Source organism: Zonotrichia leucophrys, unplaced genomic scaffold, assembly GCF_028769735.1.
Source record: "Zonotrichia leucophrys gambelii isolate GWCS_2022_RI unplaced genomic scaffold, RI_Zleu_2.0 Scaffold_578_31935, whole genome shotgun sequence".
Taxonomy (NCBI): Eukaryota; Metazoa; Chordata; class Aves; order Passeriformes; family Passerellidae; genus Zonotrichia; species Zonotrichia leucophrys.
In genome coordinates, this window is record NW_026992783.1 from 1 (window position 1) to 22,046 (window position 22,046).

A 22,046-nucleotide genomic window follows, 5' to 3' on the forward strand; every position below is an offset into this window, starting at 1 on the left:
TCCATTTTGAGAATGGCAGCCAGGAAGGGGGCGGAGTCCATGGTTGTGCTTTTTGAACAGCTGGGCCCAGATGGCCAGGAAGGCCACCAACCTCCACAATGCCTGCGGGGAGGTGGTCACGGGAGTTGGCCAACACGGTGGCCACTGCCACTGCCCGGGCCAGGGAGCTGCAGGATGAGGCTGCCTGTTATGGGACAGCTCAGGAAAACATGGTGGAGCTGGGTCAGGCCCTGGGCAGGGAGGAGGGGGCCGAGCTGGTGGCCGGGCATGGAGCCCAGGTGAGGAGAGAGGCCAGGGTGGCTGCCAGTGAGGCAACAAGGGCCACTATGGAGAGACAGCGGGTGAAGGTGGCCCTGGGGCTGCTGGAGCGCTTGGTGGCCGCGTGTGAAAAAGATACTACGTTCCCCGGGGAGCTGCAGTGCCTGCTCGGGGACATCAAGGCTGCCCTGGAGGGGACAAATTGGGCGTCCCCTGATGTCCCCGAGGACTTGGTGGCCAAGGTGGCCGAGGCCAAGCAGCTGTGGGAGGCCAATTCCAGCCTGGCCAAGAATCACCTGCGGGGGACACTTAATGACATCATCAAGTTCTATTTCAATGGTGGTACCGCCAGCCCCAGTGGCTGTGGTGTGGCCAAGCAGTGCCAAAGAGCCATTGAGGACATCCCAAGGCTCCTTCAATCTCGGGAGCGTCCCAAGATTTTCCCCAGTGTGCATGGAGGTCCAAGAGGTGTGACAGGGGGTGGAGGAGAGTGGGACAGAGGGAACACTGGGAGGGACATGGGTCTGGTGGTGGGTGGCAGCGGGGACAAGACTCGCCCAAAGGGACAAAGGGACAAAGGAGACCCCTGTGGGGCACAGGGGCCACCACGGGAAAGGCCGTAAGTGCCACCAGGTGCCTGACACATCCCCTGTCCCCTCCTCAGGTGTCCCCCTCCACAGCTGCAAGTGCTGGTGGCTGTGGTGGGCCACCCTGGGCGAGGTGGTGGCACCCTGCCTTGGCACGCAGGACAAGGGCCTACATGAGTCACCAAGCTCCCTGCATGAGGACCTAGGAGATTCCCCCGGGAAAGTCTCCGTTCGATCCTGGACCATGGCGGTGTCACCTCCCTGGGCCCACTCCGGTGTCCCCACCCTGAGAAGGGCCCGGGCCCCCACTCTCTGGGCCACCCCAGGGAACCACCTGGGCCGATGTCAGAGCTGCAGCCAAGGCATGGGGGGGAGCTGGTGGCCAAGCTCGTGGACAGCTGGGAGTGGCTGGCCAGGGAGGCCCCCAAGCTCCGTGAGAAGGTGGGTTCATGGAGCAGCTGCTGATGGTGGCCCTGGACAGGAGGAGGTGACCTTGGAAATGGCCACGCATGTTGGCCAGGTGGCGGCAGCCAACGTTGAGGCCAGGGGGAGAGGCTGTGGTGGCCACCAGGAGGGACATTGGGCAGAGTTGGCCCTGGGGCCTGCGTATATCTTGGTGGCCGCGTGGGGACAAGGCCACCTTGTTCTACTGGAACATGGAGTGGCGGTTTCAGGGACATTGGGGACCTCCTAAAGGGGGACAAAGGAGGCGTCCCCTGATGTTCTCCAGGCCTTGATGGCCAAAGTGGCCAAGTTGTGAGTGTCTGTGGGAGGCCAGCACCCGCCTGGCCAAGGATCACCTGCGGGGACACTTGGGGACACTGACAACATCCTCTTGGTCCCTGTGGTGGTTGCAGGGGGCCTGGTGGCCCTGGCAGCCGCACGGTGGCTGAGCGGTGCCAAAAAGCCATCAAGGACATCCCAAGGCTGCAGCAGGGAAGTTTCATGTGGGGGCCCAGTGACATCATCAGGGACATTGCTGCTGTCACCTGTGCCCTCCCCGTGCAGTGTTTGAGAATAAATCTGGGGAAATTTTCAATGATTCGTCCCAAATCCTGATGGGAATGACATCACTGGGGACACTCTGGGACAGTCAGGGACACTCAGGGGCACACTCAGGGATACTCAGGGGCACTCAGGGAAACTCTGGGGACACTCAGGGACACTGGGGACACTCAGAGATACTCAGGGGCACTCCGAGGACACTCAGGGACACTCAGGGACAGAGGACAGGGTGAATGAGTCCCCTCAAGAGCTTCCAGGTTTGCACTGTTCTTGCAGCAGAGCCGGGTGGTAAATGACAATTTAATAATTGCCTTTTGCACTTTTGTATTGCCTTTTGCACATTGTTGTTGATCACCAGCAATTTGATATGGTATTTGGTACTGATATTGATTATCGGTGACACCTTGTAGCTGCTGGTTGGTGCAATATAATCTATCAGTTCATGTGTGCACTGTACAGCTTATAAATAAATAAATAAATAATTAATATCGTCTCTATAAATCAGCCTGGTCGGATCTGAACTCTGTGTCAGACACATCACTGACCCCATCGAGAGACGAGTGCTCAATAAATCCACCCCAACATTCCTTGAGGGGAGCACAGCCAGGGAGCTGCTTCAAGGCGCTGTCACTGAGATATGTCCCCTTGAAAACCCTGGGTGGGATGCAAAAACACCCGAGCAGATGGCAAAATTAAAATGATATCAAATCCTCGTGGAATGTTTGGGTTAAAACACGGGTTTTCTTAAGCTTGGGAAAAATTGGTCAAAGCTTCATCAAGTGAGGCAAAATGATGATGAGTTGCCCAGTCATTTTTAAAACAGGTGAAGAAAATCTGCCATCAAATATACTGATCTAGATCCTGAGTCAGCTGATGGCAAAGCACATCTGGGTTTGTTTTGTGTGGGTCAGGCTTCAAATGATATAAGAAGAAAAGATAAAGGGAGTTGAAGACATGGATAAACTGCTGGAGGTTGCCTGGAAGGTGTTTTGAGACAGGGCCCAGCTGAAAGAGTTAATCCCAACCGAGCAAGAAGGCAACTCAGGAAAAGTCACCCAAGAAAGCTTCCCCTCCAGAGAAGGCTCAGAGTGCACCCTGTAAGAAATGGGGGCATTGGAAAAAGGACTGTCCAGTGCTGAAAGAAAAATCATCAGTCCCTGTTGTAGCAGCGGTGCCCAGCGGGGAATAATGAGCATTGACTCCATGATTGCAGCAGGCTGATCAATCCCTTTGTTATACCATCCTTTACTACTAAGAAAAACCCATGGCCCTTGCCAGACAGTCACAACACACACGTGGATCGAATTGGTCAATCAAGCCAAACAACCATCGCCAGTGACCAGTTGTTCTGGTTTGAAAGCAAAACCAGTGAGAGACTCCAAGTCAGAAGTACCATTTATTAGGAAAAGGAAAAAAACCCCAAAATTCATGAAATCAAAAAGAAAAATATATAGAAATGTGTAATGTATATAATAAGGTGTATAAAAATATATAGATGTATAGATATATAGATAGAGATATATATAAAATATCGAATGAAACCCTACAACAGATCTCACTTAAAATGGGTCTCCTTGTGGTACACAAGGGGTTTCCACGTCCTTCTGCATTACCCACCAGCTGTAACCAGGTCCTTGAGCACAAACCTTGGTGCCTCATGTTGGGAACCAAAATTATCTTCTGGTTTAAAAGCAAAACCAGTGAGAGACTCCAAGTCAGAAATACAGTTTGTTAGGAAAAGGGAAAAAAACCCAAAAGACATGCAATAGTACAAAATAAAAGCACTGACAGAGTCAGAATACAACCTGACACCCTGCTGGTTAGGGTGGTGTTAGCAGTCCAGATGAAATGGTCTTGTTGAAGTGGGGATCCTGTAGAAAAGATCTGGCAGCTCTTGTCCTCTGGAAACCAGTGGGTAAGGGCTGCCTGTTCTGTCCCAAAGCCCAGATTGTATCCAGGTGGGGATGCTGAGCTCCTCCCCCCTGGGCGGAGCATCTCCCAATGGGCTGATATCGTTCTGAGTCATGATTGGTCCTTGATTGCCCATCCAACAGAAATGGCTCCTGGAGGGAGTTATCTCTGAGTCATGGGGCAAGGCACTGATGGGCTCAGAAACAGAAGAAAAGGAAAAAACATTGCACTGTCACCCTAATTTTTTATGTTTTTCTGAGCCTTTTGATGTTTACATTTTTGTAAGGAACTTTCTCACACAGTTTATGGAAATAACTGATTGTTTTATGAAGGAGGAGAAATTTGATGGACTGCTGGTTTGTCCAGTGTCATTGGAGATGTGGCACTTTCAAGCTCTAATGCAGGGGTCACTTTTGGAAATCTATAAATGTTGGAGTCAGAAATTAAAATTGCTCTTTTTTACCTTGGGACAGTGGTGTGTCCACATTGTGTTATTTCCTGTCCTGTAGCGACATCTGGTGGCCGCCATGTGTGGAACAGCCATGGGTGAGGTCATATCGTTTTACTCCCCCTCCCTGTTTTGGCATGGTGACTGTGAGCCCTTTGGCACTTTGCCTGCAGCTCTTGAGATAACGGCAAATCCTGTGGGTTTCATGGAGGATTCTCTGGGTTTGGATCTCTGGAAGGGTCTCATGGAGCGGAAACAGGTTTCCGTTTCCAGAAGTGATTTTGAAAGATAATTTCTGTGTTCCAGAGAGCAACGGGTTTTTTTGAACCCTGCAGAGGCATTCTCTGGGGAGGTGTGGCCTCTCGTGGGAGGACAAGAGCTTTTTGATGATTGCACAATAGATGTGGGACCACTGCTGGTTCATTGGACAAAGTTTGATGCGATTTCGCGGAGGTCTGGATTTTGTAGCTCTCGGAGATCCCAGGGGGACCCTTCTGTCTCAGATGTGGATGAGGGGGTGTAAGAGCCTAAATGAGGGATGTGGGACTCCAGGCAGCTCTTCAAAATGCAGTTTATTACATCCAAGGTGTTACAGCAGTCCAGGGTCATGGGTGACCGGGCCTGTGCCTACAGCTGTCAGCTCCAGCTGCAGGCAGGCCTGGAGACCCACATCCCTCATTCAGGCTCTTACTAATGGTGCCCCACATTGGGCGCCACCTTAAGAGCATAAATGAGGGATGTGGGACTCCAGGCAGCTCTTCAAAATGCAGTTTATTACATCCAAGTCATTACAGCAGTCCAGAGTCGTGGGTGACAGATCCGGTGTCTACAGCTGTCAGCTCCAGCTGCAGGCAGGCCTGCAGACCCTTCAATTTTGGTTAAAATGCATTATATACTTTTCTTTGCTGAGCATCTTCATACAGCAGAACCAATCTATACCTTAACTTTTACCCATGACCTAATATAACTGCTATAATTACCATATTCATGTTACTGTTCTCCAATCACTAAAAGTTAGTACATTACAGTTCAAGCTGGAAGATGTTTTTCAGTTTTCTTGCAGTGGAAAATTCTGAGACCTTTTTTCTGCTTGCACCATCGGCCGGCTTGTTTGGCTGTGTAATTTTTCTGCTTGGTAAAAACATCTTCTTGTTTGGGGTGGGTTTGTCCTTTGCTCTAAGCCATGAAAACCCCTTCTAACTAACACAGCCTTTGCCTCCTTGGTTATCCAGTGAGACTGGCTCAGCAATTCTTTTCTTCTGTATCAAAACTTGCTTCCATCTCTATTCCTTCTTCAGATTCTCCATTCAAAAACCTTTCTGCCCAGCACACACACCTGTGAGACTTTCCTGTCAAACTTTCATCCTTCCCAACACAAGTGGGTTTCCCATCCCACCTTCCCGTGTCTCCCCCATGGTCACACAGACAGAACCACAGGTCAGCCCGTGGGGTGCACCCTCTCTGTCGGGCTGGGGGACGTTGGGCTCTGACTGTGGGGCCTGTGACTCGCACGGGTGCTGCACTGATCTTCCTCACCTCCTCCCTCATCCTCCTCATCTCCTCTGTGAGTTCCTTGACCACGGCAGAGACATGAGCCTGCATGGGGCCATTGATCATACTCTCATAATTATTGTGAAAAACACCAATCACTTGTTTTTAGAATTTTAAAAGTTTAACAGTAATAAAATGGTTATAAAAATAGTAATATAATTCGAGTAATAAAATTTGGACAATTGGTATTAGCACAATACAAGAAAATAAATACAAAGAGTTATAGGCAGTCTGGGTACCTTTTGCTGGGGAAAATAAGCCCAACAAGGACAAACGCTGACAGAGGATTAACCCTTAAAAGCAATAGCCTATTGCGTATTCATTCACCTCATACATGATGCATAAATTCCATTCAAACACAGGATTCTGTCTGGTCAGTGTCAACTTCTTCCTCTGAATCCCGACTTCAGGGCTGAGCGAGGCAGGAAGAAGTTTGTTTGTTCTGATAAGGGAGCAATAAATTCTCTTTCTCTGAAAGATTTAGGTGTCCTGTGGCTGCTATCTGGTGTGAGTACCTCATTCCTTTCTTTAAAAAATATCCTATATACATAGTTTCTATTTTAACATTATGTTATAACCTAAAACTGTATTTAACACACTACTTAAAAAAATTAATACAGTATAACTTCCTAACATAACACATAGAATTCATTTTGATATTTGCAAAAAGCCAATCATAAAATATGCATGTCTCACAGCTGGTTAAAAACATTGCAATCCCCAGCCAGGAGATGTCAGGAGAGCGCCATGTGAAAGAAAGATGGGTGTGTTTGGAAAAAGAAAGTGAAACCAACTGAGAGGATGCATTCAACGAGAAAGAAGTGCAACTGAAAAGACAAAGGGATAGAGAGGGACAAATATATGGAAAGAATCTTTTTATTGATATGGTGGAAAACATTACAAAATTATTCAATTAGACCAAATGTTGGGTGAGTGGGGGGACACACTTAAGTAAAATTTGGCCATGGGACAAACTGACAGTATCAGTTTAGGTCCCGAAGATATTTTTAAATGGATTACATCAAGAAAAAACATGGCAGTACCCAAAAGAAGGGGAGTGGAAGCTGAAATCAACAATACAGGGGAAGAGTGATGATCAAGAAAAGAGAAAATGTATCCTATAGAAGTAGGAGAAACTCCATGTAAAAGATTTCTGGCAGCAAATGACACACACACACCAGGTGGATCCCAGAAACTCCCCATTCATATTGACCAATAGAGAAAACTGAAAGTCGATGGGTATAAAGAGAAAAAGAAAAAATGTTCAAATGCTCGGGAGATTATATTAAACCTATCCCAATATTGGAACCATAAATCAAGATTCTAATTTCTGGGATTGTTTTGGTTTGAAAAGGAAGTGAGATTTTGGGAGTTTGGTGGTTAAACTAATAAGTGCTGACATTGGAATTCTGGCATTTGGTGTGGCTACGGAGGATATGGACACGCTTCTGAGAGCACAGGGGGTTAAAAGCAGAGAACTCTCAGGGGAAGCTCTTTCAGTTCTGCTCTGTGAGAGAAGTCAGAGCTCTCCTGCTCAGCTGCGGGCTGAGCGGGGCAGGGGAAGCCGTGCGGCCGCGTGAGGGAGGTGAGAGCTTGGGACAGAGAAGGGAAGTGAAGGCTTTGGCAAGAGAGAAGGGGAGAAGAACGCTGAGAGGCAGCGGGCAGCTCTTCCGCTGCCCCGGGACAGAGACACAGAGCTCGTGCTTGTGTCTGTGTTTGTGCTCCTGTGAAATTTGGCGCAATTCCATGTCTAGTCCGGATAGTGACCAGCATTGTCCACAGCAGCATCATGCTGCAAGGGAACGTGGAAGGGAAAAATGGTGAAAAAGTCATGTTAATGAAAGAGCAGAGGGATCAAAATGCCAGAGATGTGCTTGAACAGTGCGGGAAACTGAGAAAAGTAGAAGTTGAGTTTTAAAAGGTTGATGCAGGCTGGAAGCCCGATCAAATAGTTAGAGGGGGAAATTGTGAAAAATAGGTTAGAAAGGGTTGTATATAGTTGATAGATAGTTTAGCATGTACTGTTAGCACACGAAATTCAGGATTCCCGGGGCACACGGAATTCAGGATTCCCAGGGCACACGGAATTAAGGATTCCCAGAGTACACGAAATTCAGGATTCCCCAAACACACGAAATTCAGGATTCCTGGGACACAAGAAGTTCGTGATTCCTGAGGAACACGAGGTCCAGGATTCCAAGAATACCTGGAATTCAGGATTCCCAGGGCACACGAAGTTCAGGATTCCCAGGGCACACGAATTTGAGGATTCCCGGGGCACACGGGCAGACAGTGATCGGTCCCTCAGGGCTGAGCTCCAGCGGTGCCAGTGAATTCTCTCTGCAGGGACAGCCTGGCCGCCCTCCTCCGATGCCAAAGAGCGACAGAGAGAGGCTGCCCCCAACCCCTGCCCCCCATTCTCCCGCTATCTCTGTGCCCCCCTCCAGAGAAAACTCCCAAAAACCAGAGGAGTTCCCCCGGCTCGCCTTCTCAAGCACTCAGCCATCAGCGCCTCTCAGCAACTCCATGGGAAAAATGCACAAGAAACAAGGAAAGAACAGAAAAACCCAACCCCCAACAAGGGCTGGTGGTGGCTGCGGTTTTTGGGGGTTCCAGCGACACCCGGGGCGGGGTCAGTGCTCAGCAGCGGGGGGGCCCCCAAACCACAGCCGGGTGTGAGAAACAAAGCTCACTCTTTGAAAATTGTAACAATTTAATTAGGGGATATAAAAGGATTTTGGCAGTTGGCCAAAGAACTCGCCCCAACTTAACACGTTGTTCTCCAGATCCGGTTCCACCGCTGGGCTACAAACACATTCCTGTGTTTACACATTATTCAAACATTCCCAAGTGGTTTGGATGTTCCAGGAACTCTTGTTTGGTTTGAGCCTCTGACTTGTCTGCAGGACATTCTGTAGATTGGGTCAATATATTTGATTTCTTCTCCTGGTTCCATCCTGTTGTTTCACACCCCCTGATCAATTCATAAATTCTTCTCAGGTTTGTGTCACTGTTATCATCACCTGGAGAGGCCGGGCCCAGGTGTGAGAAACAAGGGAATTGTTTTACACCTGAGTCAGTTACACAAAAGCATTTTAACATTGCATAGTCCCTATTTGAATATTTATTATTTGTCTATGTAATATTTGTCTATTTTTAATATTTTAATGCCTATGATATATTGATTCATTATTTTTAGATGTAAAAATATACTGCAGAAGTGACTGCACAAGTTGGGATTTCAAACCAAATTGTGAAATTGCAGCTCTTAACCTTTCTAAAATCTCCCAGTTGAAAGGTTCCCAAACTCTACCAGCAGCATTAGTCACTACAGGAAAAGCCTCTGCATCATTTGAGAGAAAAGTCCCTTCAACAACAGCTTCTGTAATAACTCCCTTCCACTTTCGTTTCTGAGCTGCTTCTCTTTCAGGGTCACATTCCAACTCTAATTAAACATTTTTTACAGCATGAGAGGGAGGATTTCCTTTAACCGGCTCGAATGCTGGCTCAGAGACAAACTGGGAGGGTGGTAACCGCTTTCCTGGTTGTCTGTCTGAACCTACTATCATTGGCAAGTCCATTTTCTCAAAAGAATAGTCTCTTTTGGGGACAACTGAATCATTTTGTTGAATTACCAATTTTTGCAAACTGTCCACTAAAGATTTTAAATCCTCTTCTATAGAAGTGCTATTTATAATAAGATCTCCTTTTCACTTCTGGCATGTTTAGTTTCTAAGTTACTGTTATCTACAATTTCTTCACTCTGAGTACAACTGACCTTTGTCTGACACCCCAACCCCCCCGAAGAGGCAGCGGCTTCCTCTTTCTCGCTCTGAGCTGGAGGAGCAGTCGGGGCAATGCTCGATTCTGAGCTGAGGGGCTGTGGGCTGCGTGAGGGAATATCTAAGGTGGTAGAAAACAGCTGCTGGACTGAAGTTGCTGGAAATGCCTGAGGCTGTTCTGACGCAGAGGCGAGGGCTGCACAAGCCGCAGCAGCAGCTTTCCTCTCTGCCTTTGAGGCTTGCAACACCTCTATGATCATTTTCCACAAAGTAGAATATTTAGACACCTCTTTTGCCTCACTCCCACCAGATGCAATGCTGTCCCACAACATCCACCCCACAGCTCCCAGGGCCGTCAGAGCCACCAGAGCCAACAGGAGGGTTCATGAGGAGCCTGCTGATGTCCCCAAGTGTCCCCATCAGGTGACGCATGGCCAGGCGGGCATTGGCCTCCCACAGCCGCTGAGCCTCAGCCACCATGGCCACCAAGGCCTCGGGGACATTGGGGGGCGCCTCCTTTGTTCCCTTCAGGATGGCCTCAATGGAGCCAGCACCGCAGCTCCCAGACGAAATACTCTTCGGCTCTTTCACACACAGCTCCCAAGTGCTCCAGTGGCCCCAGGGCCACCTGCGATCGCTGTCCCCTCCTGGTGGTCGCCTCCTCCTCCTCCTCCTTGTCAATGGCCTCTGCCACCCGGGTCTCGTGTACAGCCCCTGCCGAGGCCACCTCCTCCCTGTCCAGAGCCACTGGTGGCTGGGCCATGGCCACCGGGTTGTCCCCAGCTGTCTTCCTGCAGGTGGCCTCATCCTGCAGGTCCCTGGCCTGGGTGGTGGCCTCGGTGGTGGCCTCAGTGATGGCCTCATCCTCACTGGCCTCATCCTCACTGGCCTCACGGAACTCGGAGGCCCCTCAGGCCAGCAGGTACCAGCTCTCTCCAAGCAGGCACCACCGACTTCCACCAGGCCCAGGCTGAGGCTCCCACCTTGGCCCAGGTGATCCCGGGGGGTGGCCAGGGCCTGGCTGAGGGAGGGGACACCAGGATGGTTCAGGGTGTTATGGAGTCTCCAAGCAAAGCTCCTCAGGGACTCTGGGGACACTTTGGGGACACGCGCTGCTGCTCGTCTCTCTGTGGCCTGGTCACGGTGGCAGCCACCTTGCCACCATGGCCACCAGAGCCCAGAGCACCTGAGAAGGGGACACCTGGGTAGGGGACAGGGGAGGTGTCAGGGAGCTGGTGGCCTTGTTGCCTCCTGTGGTGGCCCCTGTGCCTTGCTGGGGTCCCCTTTGTCCCCTCCCTGCAGGACTCTGCTGTCCCCTCTGTCCCTTTGTCACCCCCACCAACCCCTCTGCCACCCCCTGCCACCCTCCCGCTGTCCCCTCTGCCACCCTCGATCCCCTCCACCCCTCTGTCACCTCCAACCTTCCTGTCACACCCTCCTGTCCCCTCTGTCACCCCCGTGTCCCCCCACACTGGGATTGTCACACGTCACAAGGTTCCATCACTGCTGGGGACACTCTGAAGACACTCCGGGGACTCTCCAGGTGACAAACACACCCAGGTGACAGTTGGGGACACACAGGAATGTGGCACAGCCGGATGGAGGAAGCAGGAAGAGGTGACATCGCTGTCCCCCATGGCCCCCCACCTATGGGGCCTGGGCAGGTTCCCCACTGTCCCCCCAATGTCCCCAGTATGACCCCAATGTCCCCTGAGTGTCCCCTCATGGCCCTGGTGCTGCCCTGGTGTCCCCAACAAGACCCAAGTGTCCCCCTGATGTCCGGTTGGGCACACCAGGCACTCACCGGGGTCCTGTTGGGGACCTTGGGGACACTCCCATGTTCTTCCCTTGGGGACACCGGGGCCACCCTGACATCCCCTGTTCTGTTTTGGGTCACGATGATGTCCCTGATGTCCCCACAGTGTCCCCAACAGGACATCAGGGGACATTTGGGCCTTGCTGGGGACCCTGAGGGGACATCGAGGTCTGGGTGGGGACCCTTAGGACACATTGGTGTCCCCCTGGGGACATCAGGGGCACCGGGGGCCCCGTCTTTGCACCACAGCCAGGGAGGCAGTGACATCACCTCTTCCTGTTTCCTCCATCCGGCCACGCCACGTTCCTGTGTGTCCCCAACCGTCACACGGGCGTGTTTGTCACCCAGAGTGTACCCGGAGTGTCCCTGGAGTGTCCCCAAGGCATCCCTGGAGTGTTCCCAGCGGCCATGGAGCCCCTCGAGGTGCGACAATCCCGGAGTGGTGGGGGGGGAGGGGACACAGGAGACAGGGGGGTGGTGAAGGGGGACAGTGGGGGACGGAGGGGACATGGGTGTCGTAAAGGGGACAGAAGGGCTTAGTAGGAAGGGGGCAGGTGACAGAGGGGTGGGGGAGGGGGACAACGCGGGGGGGGGAGGTGGGGGCAGACGTGACGAGGGGGTGACAAAGGGAAAGAGCAGACAGCAGATCCCTCCAGGGAGGGGACAAAGCGGACCCCGAGAGGGGACAGGGCCCACACCAGGAGGCCAGAAGGGCCCTGAGGTCTCTGACACCTCCCCTGTCCCGCCCGCAGCTGTCCCCGGCCCTGCTGCAGCCACAGGTCACCGTGGTGGCCATCCTGGGAGAGCTGCTGGACACCCTGCCCAGTCGGGACAAGATGATGCTCGTGTCCGCAGTCAACCTGTACTGGGACCTGGTGAACTTCACCAGGGACCTCCGGGCCACCCTGTACCGCACTGATGACGCTTGGTGGAACCACAATGTCACCTCTGACGGTGATGACCCTGTCACTTCCCAAAGCCAGGCCCTGGGCACCTACAAGAGCACCCCAGGGACCACCTGGAAGCGTGTGACAAAGGCAGCTAAAGAGTGGCAGTGGCCAGTGTCTGATCTTGTGAACAGCTGGGCCCGACTGGCCAGCACAGCCACCAAGCTACACAACACCTGCACAGAGGTGGCCGCTGAGGCAACCACTGAGGCAGCCACTGCCACCGCCCGGGCCAGGGAGCTGCAGGACAAAGCTGCCCGTTATGGGACAGCTCAGGAAAACATGGGGGAGCTGGGTCAGGCCCTGGGTGGGGAGGAGGGGGCCGAGGTGGTGGCCAGGTATAAAGCCTGGGTGAGGAGAGAGGCCATGGTGGCTGCCAGCGAGGCAACAAGGGCCACCATGGAGAGACAGCGGGTGGAGGCGGCCCTGGGGCTGCTGGAGCGCTTGGTGGCCGCGTGTGACGAAGCCACCGCGTTCCCCCGGGAGCTGCAGTGCCTGCTTAGGGACATCGAGGCCACCCTGAAGGGGACAAATGAGGCGTCCCCCGATGTCCCCGAGGACTTGGTGGCCAAGGTGGCCGTGGCCGAGCAGCTGTGGGAGGCCAACGCCCGCCTGGCCACGCATCACCTGGTGGGGACACTACCAGACATCATCAAGTTGTTGTTCACTGGTGGTCCCGACTGCCCCAGTGCCTGTGGGGTGGCCGAGCGGTGCCAAAGAGCCATCGAGGACATCCCAAGTCTCCTTCGACCCCTGGAGCACCTCGAAGGAATCCCCAAGGTGTCTCCAGTGAGCATGGAGCCCCAAGAGGTGCGATGAGGGGAGAGGGAGAGGTGGAGAGAGGGGACACTGGGGGGGTGAGGGTGCATGGATGGAGGAGGGGGCAATGGGGAGACACGGGGCGGGGTGGCAGGAGGCTACAGGAGGTCTCAAAGGGGACAGGAGGGAGTAGCAGGAAGGGAGGAGATGACAGAGAGGTGGAAGAGGGGTGGAGAGGGCAGTGGGGGATGGAGGGACACGAGGGGGAGGGGGCACAAGTGGTGGCAGAAGGGACAGCAGAGTGTGGCCGTGGCTACGAGTGTGGTGGTGGGGGGTGGCACAAAGGACAGCAGAGGAGCAGGGGGTGGAAGGGGCTATGAGGGGAGCGGCAGGAGGTGGTCGATAGAACAAGATGCTGACAAATGGACAGAGGGGACAAAGGGGACCCTTCTGAGGCAGGGGTCCCCCCAGGAGGTGCAAGTGCCCCCAGGTCCCTGACACCTCCCTTGTCCCTCCCCAGCTGTCCCCAGCTGTGCTGTTGCCACAGGTCACCGTGGTGGCCATCCTGGGCGAGCTGCTGGACACCCTGCCCAGTCGGGCCGAGATGATGCAGCCCTGGTCCCCATTCAGCCTGCACTGGGACCTGGTGAGATTCACCGAGGATCTCCAAGTCACCCTGCACTGCACTGATGACACCTGGTGGTGCCACAATGTCACCTCCAATGATGATGACCCTCTCACCTCCCTGAGCCAGGCCCTGGCCGCCTACAAGAGCACCCCTGGGACCGCACGGAACCGTGTGACAATGGCGGCCAGCAAGTGGCGCCAGTCGGTGTCTGTGCTTGTGTACAAATGGGTCTGCCTGGGCAGACAAGCCACCCATCTTCCCTACGCCTGCAGGAAGGTGCTCACTGAGGCAGCCACTGCCACCAGCCGGGCCAGGGAGCTGCAGGACGAGGCTGCCCGTGATGGGACAGCTCAGGAAAACATGGTGGAGCTGGGTCAGGCCCTGGGCAGGGAGGAGGGGGCCGAGGTGGTGGCCGGGCATGGAGCCCAGGTGAGGCAGAGAGGCCAGGGAGGCCTGCCAGCAAAGGCAACAAGGGCCACCATGGTAAACCCAAGCGGCTTGGACGGCCCTGGGCTGCTGGAGCGCTTGGTGGCCGCGTGTAAACGAGCAACCCCGCGTATCCCCGGGAGCTGCAGTGGCGGCCAGGGAACATCGACGCCACCCTGAAGGGGACCAAATAAAGGAATCCTCCGTGCCCCTGAGGACTTTGGTGGCCAAGGTGGCCGTGGTCCGAGCGGCCTTGTGGGAGGCCAACGCCCGCCGGGCCAAATGATCCCCTTTGGGGGGGGCCACTTCCAGACAAAAACCCAAGTTCTAATAAAAACGGTGATCCACCGGCCCCAGGGGCCTTTGGGGGTGGCCCGAGCGGTCCCCAAAGAGCCACCCGAGGACACCCCAGGCTCCTTCGATCCCCGAGCATCGCCCAGGTTCCCCCCAAGGTGTCTCCATTGAAAAGGGAAAATTTCCCAAAAGAGGTGCGACGGAGGGGGGGGGGGGGCTGCGGGCGAGGAAGGAGGGGGCCAGAGGGGACACTGAGGGGGAGGGGGGCAATGGGGGACTGGGGACACAGGAGGATGGGGGGGACATGGAGGGGCAGAGGGGACAGCCAGAGGTGGCAGGGGATACGAGTGTGTGGCAGGGAGTGGCAAAGGGGAGACAACGGGTGGGGCAGGGGTTGGGGGCAGAGGAACAAGGGGTTTGACAAAAAGGCAAAAGGGAAAACCAAAAGGGGAAAGTCCTTGGGGACAGGGGGCCACACCAGGAGGCCACAAGTGTCACCAAGACACCTCCACTGTCCCCTCCCCAGCTGTCCCCAGCCCTGCTGCAGCCACAGGTCACCACTGTGGCCATCCTGGACAAGCTGCTGGCCACCCTGCCCAGGCGGGACAAGATGATGCTCGTGTCTACAGTGAGCCTGTACTGGGACCTGGTGGATTTCACTGAGAACCTCCGGGTCACCCTGTACTGCATTGATGACACTTGGTGGCACTGCAATGTCACCTCCGATGATGATGATGATGATCCTGTCACCTCCCTGAGCCAGGCCCTGGCCACCTACAAGAGCAACCCACAGACCACCCAGAACCACGTGACAATGGCGGCCAGCAAGTGGCTCCGGTCGGTGTCTGTGCTTGTGGACAGGTCCACCGAGCTGGCCAGGGCAGCCACCAAGCTCCGCAACACCTGCAGGCAGGTGCTCATGGAGGCAGCCAAAGAGGCGGCCACCGCCACCGCCCATGCCAGGAAGCTGCAGGACACAGCTGCCTGTTATGGGACAGCTCAGGAAAACATGGGGGAGCTGGGTGAGGCCCTGAGCAGGGAGGAGGGGGCTGAGGTGATGTCTCGGTATAAAGCCCAGGTGAGGAGAGAGGCCAGACTGGCAGCCAGTGAGGCAACAAGAGCCACCATGGTGAGACAGCGGCTGGAGACGGCCCTGGGGCTGCTGGAACGCTTGGTGGCCACGTGTGACGAAGCCACCGCATTGCCTCGGGAGCTGCAGCGCAGGGTTGGGGACATTGAGGCTGCCCTGAAGGGGACAAATGAGGCATCCACCAATGTCCCTGAGGACTTGGTGGCCAAGGTGGCCATGGCCGAGTGGCTGTTGGAAGCCAATGCCTGCCTGGTCAAGGATCACCTGCTGGGGACACTTCCAGACATCACCAAGTTCTATATCAACGGTGCTCCCACCAGCCCCAGTGCCTGTGAGGTGGCCGAGCGGTGCCAAAGAGCCATCAAGGACATCCCAAGGCTCCTTCGATCCCCGCAGCACCTCAGCAGTGTCCCCAAGGTGTCTCCAGTGAGCAAGGAGCTCCAAGAGGTGCGACGGGGGGGATAGAGGGGGAGGAAGGAGGGGAACAAAGGGGACACTGTGGGGGAGGGAGCAATGGGGGGTGGGAGTGACACAGGAGGATGGGGGGACATGGGAGGTGGCAGAGGAGACAGCAGTGGGGCAGGGGGTGGGACAGGCTATGAGTCGAGGCGCAGGGGCTGGAAGAGGGAACAAGAGGCTGACAGTGACAGAGAGGAGAAAGGGGACCCCTCAGGGACAGGGGGCCACACCAGGATGCCGTAAGTGCCACAGGGTCCCTGACATCTCCTCTGTCCCCTCCCTAGCTGTCTCTGGCCCTGCTGCAGACACAGGTCACCGTGGTGGCCATCCTGGGTCAGCTGCTGGCCACCCTGCCCTGTCAAGACGAGATGATGCAGCTCCTCGAATCCCCAGGGTGCCTATACTCGGTCCTGGCAAACTTCGTCATGGAGCTCTGGAGCACCATGCTAGACACTGAGGGCATCTGGTGGCGCTGCATTTTCAGCTTTCATGGTGATGATGACCCTCTCACCTCCCTGAGCTGGGCCCTGGCTGCTTGGGAAAGCACCCCATGGACCACCTGGGACCATGTGACATGGACCGCCAGCAAGTGGCAGTGGTCGGTGGCCAATCTCGTGGACAGCTGGGCCGAGCGGGCCAGGGCAGCCACCAAGATCCGCAACACCTGGAGGGAGATGGCTGCTGAGGGGGCCAACATGGTGGCCACCTTCACCATCCTGGCCAGTGAGCTGCACGCCAAGGCTGCCCGTTATGGGACAGCTCAGGAAAACATGGTGGAGCTGCGTCAGGCCCTGGGCAGGGAGGAGGGGGCTGAGGTGGTGGCCAGGCATGGAGCCCAGGTGAGGAGAGAGGCCAGGGTGGCTGCCAGCCAGGCAGCAAGGGCCACCAAGAGGAGACAGCGGGTGCAGGTGGCCCTGGGGCTGCTGGAGGGCTTGGTGGCCGCGTGTGACAAAGCCACCACACTCCTCCGGGAGCTGCAGCGCAGAGTTGGGGAGATCGAAGCCACCCTGAAGGGGACAAATGAGGCATCCACCAATGTCTCTGAGGACTTGGTGGCCAAGGTGACTGAGGCCGAGTGGCTGTGGGAGGCCAACGCCCGCCTAGCCAAGGATCATCTGGCAGAGACACTTGAGGACATCATTCGCTTCTATTTCGATGATGATTCCGCTGTGCCCAGTGCCCGTGGGGTGGCTGAGCGGTGCCAAAGAGCCATCAAGGACATCCCAAGGCTCCTTCGACCACTGGCGCATCCCCAGAGAATCCCCGCCGGGTCCCCAGTGAGCATGGAGCTCCAAAAGGTGTGACGGGGGTGGGGGGGCAGAGGAGGACAGAGGGGACACTGGGGGTGAGGGGGCCTGGAGGAAGGCAGGGGGCAGTAGGGGGCAGATGGGATACCGGGGGTGGCAGGAGGGAGCAGGAGGGATTGGTAGGAAGGGAGAAGGTGACAGGACGAGGAGAGAACACCGGGGTGGGGAAGGGGCAGTGGTGTATGAGGGGAACACGGAGGAGGGGGGGGACATGGGGGCTGGCAGAGGGGACAGCAGAGGGGCGGGAGGTGGAAGGGGCAGGGAGCGGGAGGGGCTGGCAGAGGGAACAAGATGCTAAGTGACAGTGGGGACAAATGGGACCCCTCGGGGACAGGGGGCCACCCCAGAAGGCCACAAGGGCCGACCAGGACCCCTGACCACTCCCCCCAGTTTCCCCCCGAAGCTGTCCCCCGGCCCCCTGCTGAGCCCGCAGGTCACCGTGGTGGCCATCCTGGGAGAGCTGGTGGCCACCCTGCCCAGGCGAGAGGAGGAGATGCTTGTGTTCATGTCCCCAGGGTGCCCGTACTGGGACCTGGAGAACTTCACCAATGAGCTCTGGGTCACTCTGTACCGCATTGATGACAGCTGGTGGCGCCGCAATGTCACCTCCAATGATGATGGCCCTGTCACCTCCCTGAGCCAGGCTCTGGCCACCTACAAGAGCACCCCAGGGACCACCTGGGACAAAGTGACAATGGCAGCCAGCGCGTGGCAGTGGTCGGTGTCTGTGCTTGTGGACAGCTGGGCCAAGCTGGCCAGGAAGGCCACCAAGCTCCGGAATGTCTGCAGGGATTTGGCCACCAAGGCGGCCAAAAAGGCGGCCACTGCCACCGCCTGGGCCAGGGAGCGGCAGGACGAGGCTGCCCGTGATGGGACAGCTCAGGAAAACATGGAGGAGCTTGGGGTCCGTGGCCAGGGCAGGGAGGAGGAGGCTGAGGTGGAATCTGGGTATGAAGCCTGGATGAGGGAAGAGGCCATGGAGGCTGCCAGCAAGGCAACAAGGGCCACCCAGGGATGAGACAGCCGGGGTGGAAGTGCGGGACCCTGGGGCTTGCCAGAGCCCGCTTGGTGTCCGCGTGTTGAAAAGCCCACCGCGTTCCCCCGGGAGCTGCAGCGCAGGGTCAGGGACATCGAGGCAACCCTGTGGGGGACAAATGAGGCATCCCCTGATGTCCCTGAGGACTTGGTGGCCAAGAGTGTGGCCCCTGTGGGGTCGAGCGGGCTTTTGGGAGTCCAATGCTCCCCGCCCCTGGCCAGGATCACCTGCTGTGGACACTACCAAGAACCTCATTTGACCATGTATTTTGAAGGTCATCCCACTGGGCCCAGTGTCTGTGGGGTGGCTGAGCGGTGCCAAAGAGCCATCAAGGACATCCCAAGACTCCTTCGACCCCTGGAGTGTCCCCACAGCATCCCCAAGGTGTCCCCAGTGAGCATGGAGCTCCAAGAGGTGAGACGGGGGAAGAGTGGGACAGGAGAGACAGTGGAGAAGGGGGTAATGGGGGATGGAGGGGACACCTGGGGTGGTGGGAGGAGATTAGGGGATCACAAAGGGGACAGGAGGGAGTGGCAGGAAGGGGGAAGGGGGTGGGGGGGAGGGGGCAGTGCAGAATGAGGTGGCTGGCAGGGGGTGGCAGAGGGGACAGCAGTGGGGGCAGGGAGCGGGAGGGTCTACGAGGGAAGGGGCAGGGGGTGGCAGAGGGAACAAGAGTCTGACAAAGGGATGGAGGGGACAGAGGAGCCCCCTCGGGGACAGGGGGCCACACCAGGAAGCCATAAGTGCCACAAGGTCCCTGACACCTCCCCTGTCCCCTCCCCAGCTGTCCCCAGCCCCTGCTGCAGCCACAGGTCACCGTGGTGGCCATCCTGGGCGAGCTGCTGGCCACCCTGCGCAGTAAGGACGAAATGATTTTGCTCGTGTCCACAGTGAGCCTGTACTGGGATCTGGTGGACTTCAACAAGAACCTCCGGGCCACCCTGTACCGCACTGATGACACCTGGTGGCACCGCAAAGTCACCTCCAATGACAATGACCCTCTCACCTCCCTGAGCCAGGTCCTGGCCGCCTATCAGAGCACCCCATGGACCACTCAGGACCATGTGACAATGGTGGCTGGCCAGTGGCTCCAGTTGGTGGGTGCCCTGGTGGACAGCTGGGCCCGGCTGGCCAGGGCAGCCACCAAGCTCCACAACACCTGCACAGAGGCGGCCACTGAGGCAGCACTTACCAATGGTTGGTCCCGCCGCTTAACTTACTTTTCTATATAACTACAAACTGCCAGGGCACGGGATCTGCATGACGCGGCAGGCCCGATAAAAGGGAACAGCTCAGAAAACATGAGGAGCTGGGTCCAGGCCCTGGGTGGAGAAGGAGGTGGCCAAGGTGGAGGCCGGGCATGGAGCCCAGGGTGAGGAGAGATGCCAGGGTGGCTATTGCCCAGCGAGGTAAACAAGGGCCCACAAGGTGAGACAAGCAGCTGGAGGCGGCCCTGGGGGCTGCTGGGAGCGCTTGGTGGGCGTGCGTTGTGACGAAGCCAACCCCCAGCTTTCCCCCCGGAGCTGCAGCGCCGGATTGTGGGGACATCCATGAGGCCAACCCTGAGGGCCACATATTCATTTTTCTTCCCTGATGTCCCCAGAGGACTCGGTGGCCAAGGTGTTCGGGTGGCGGCCGACGGGCTGAGGGAAGGCGCCACGCAGCCCGAACTGGGTCAAGGATTCCCCCTGGCTTGAAGGCAGTTTACCAACAAACCCATCCAGTACTTATTTTTTTTTCCCTGGTGGTCCCAACTGCCCCAGTGCCTGTGGGGTGGCCGAGCGGTGCCAAAGAGCCACCGAGGACATCCCAAGGCTCCTTCGACCCCGAGAGCGTCCCTAAGGTGTCCCCAAGGAGCATGTCCCCCAGTGAGCATGGAGCCCCAAGAGGTGTGACAACTGGGGGGGGGAAGAGGGGGACAGACTGGTGGGGGAGGGGAGGGGAAGGGGCAGTGGTGGATAGGGGGGATATGAGGTGTGTTGGGAGAGGACAGGTGGGCACAAAGGGGACAGGATGAAGTGGCAGGAAGAGGGGAGGTGACAAAAGGGTGGATGGTAAAGTGGGGGGCAGGAGCCAGTGGGGGATGGGGATGATGGGGCAGGGAGGGTAGGGGACATGGTGACTGGTGGGCGATGAATGTGGTGGCAGTAGGGGGCAGAGGGGACCAGGGGGTGACAAAGGGACAGAGGGGATAGCAGAGCCCTCTAGGAAGGGGACAAATGGGATCCCAGGAGGGCACAGGGGCCAACACCCAAGAGGCCACAAAAGCCCTCCAGGCCCTACACCTCCCCCAGCTCCCGCTGTTCCCCTCCCCAGCCAGCCTGGAGGCTCCTTGGTGTCCAGGATGTCCACCCCTGGTCGAGGTGACAAGCCAACCCGGACCGGCCACGCCCAGAGGCGTGCTGCGCTGTGAGCCCCCCCAAGTCCCTGCATGTGGCCCCTGAGGATCTTCACCTGGAGTCCTCCGATGGCCCTGGAAACACCCCTGGGTGACCCCTCCCTGGGCCAGCCCCTGGCCACCCTCGGGGCCACCCTGGGGCCCACCTGGGCTGATGTTTAGAGCCGGCGGGCACGCCGGGCAGAAGTTTGGTGACTGTGCATTTTGAGAGAGATGGAAAACAGTTGGTCGAGGAGATCACCAAGCTCCTGATTGCCTGCGCGGACGCCGGCCCACGCCGGGCCCAGGGACCAGCATGACAAAGGCCACCCCCGCAGGGGACAGCTGGGGACAACCTGAGGCAGCCAAACCCACAGCTCATGGAGGCCATGGGACACGGAAAGAGTGTTCCACAGTGGGGGCCCCCACGTGATGCCCAGGGGCACAGGACACCTAGTGAGGTGCCATGGGAGATGCTGAGGGTGGCCTCCAGGCAGTGCGAGTGAGGCCACCAGATGGGAGACAATGGGCAGAGGTGGCCCTGGCGGGCCCGCTGCAGCGTATTTGGTGACAACGTGTGACAAAGCCACTGATTTTATCAGTTACATGGAGTGCCACTCAGGTACATCGAGGCTGCCCTGGAGGCGACAAAAAGTGACGCATCCCCCGATGTCCCCAAGGACTTGGAGGCTGCAGTGGCCCAAGTTTTAGCAGCGTGGGAGGGCCCATCGCCGACCGCCTGTTCAAGCATCACCTGCTGGGGAACAGCCTTTGGGGACATCCACGACCCTCCACTTAGTCCCTATATGGGCCGCGGTAGGCCCCAATTGGCCCACCGGCCAAGCCTTGCAAGAGCCGAGCGGTGCCAAAAAGCCATCAAGGACATCCCAAGGCTGCTTCGGGACAGTGACATCACTGCTGCGATGTCATAGCGGCAGTGACATCATTGGGGACATGGCTGCTGTCACCTGTGCCCTCCCCGTGCAGTATTTGAGATAAATCTGGGGACTTCTCTGGGAATTTTCATTGAAATTGCCCCAAATCCTGATAGGAATTGCTGGAGTGACGTCGCTGGGGGCACTGAGGGACACTCAGGGATAGGGGTGAATGAGTCTCCTCAAGAGCTTCCAGATTTCCACTCTGCAGCAGAGCCAGGTCATAAATGACAATTTAATAATTGGCCTCTGCAATTCTGTACTGGCTTCTGCACTTTTGTATTGCCTTTTGCAGTTTTGTATTGCCTTTTGCAGTTTTTTATTGCCTTTTACCCATTGTTATTGATCTGCGGCAATTTGATTCGGTATTTGATACTGATTTGATTATAGGTGATTCCTTGTAGCTGCTGGTTGGTGCAATATAAACTAT

The 22,046-nt window shown here is 56.4% G+C and overlaps 1 protein-coding gene across 1 annotated transcript; it reads left to right on the forward strand.

Annotated features, from left to right (window-relative positions):
* Window positions 1–12,587: 12,587 nt before the first annotated feature.
* Window positions 12,588–19,951, forward strand: LOC135441836 (uncharacterized). Its single transcript, XM_064701390.1, has 8 exons — window positions 12,588–13,115; window positions 13,585–14,121; window positions 14,939–15,949; window positions 16,246–17,259; window positions 17,672–18,262; window positions 18,356–18,480; window positions 19,089–19,501; window positions 19,908–19,951. The coding sequence occupies exons 1-8, from the start codon at window positions 12,588–12,590 to the stop codon at window positions 19,949–19,951; spliced, it is 4,263 nt and encodes a 1,420-aa protein (XP_064557460.1).
* The last annotated feature ends 2,095 nt before the right edge of the window (window positions 19,952–22,046 follow it).

Bases quoted from the DNA above. Each gene is read 5' to 3' on its own strand.
- LOC135441836 (XM_064701390.1), top strand. From the start codon at position 12,588: ATGGGGGAGCTGGGTCAGGCCCTGGGTGGGGAGGAGGGGGCCGAGGTG. The intron at 13,116-13,584 runs GTGCGATGAGGG...GTCCCTCCCCAG, and splicing joins TGAGCATGGAGCCCCAAGAG to CTGTCCCCAGCTGTGCTGTT. The intron at 18,481-19,088 runs GTCGAGCGGGCT...TCCCCTCCCCAG, and splicing joins AAGAGTGTGGCCCCTGTGGG to CTGTCCCCAGCCCCTGCTGC.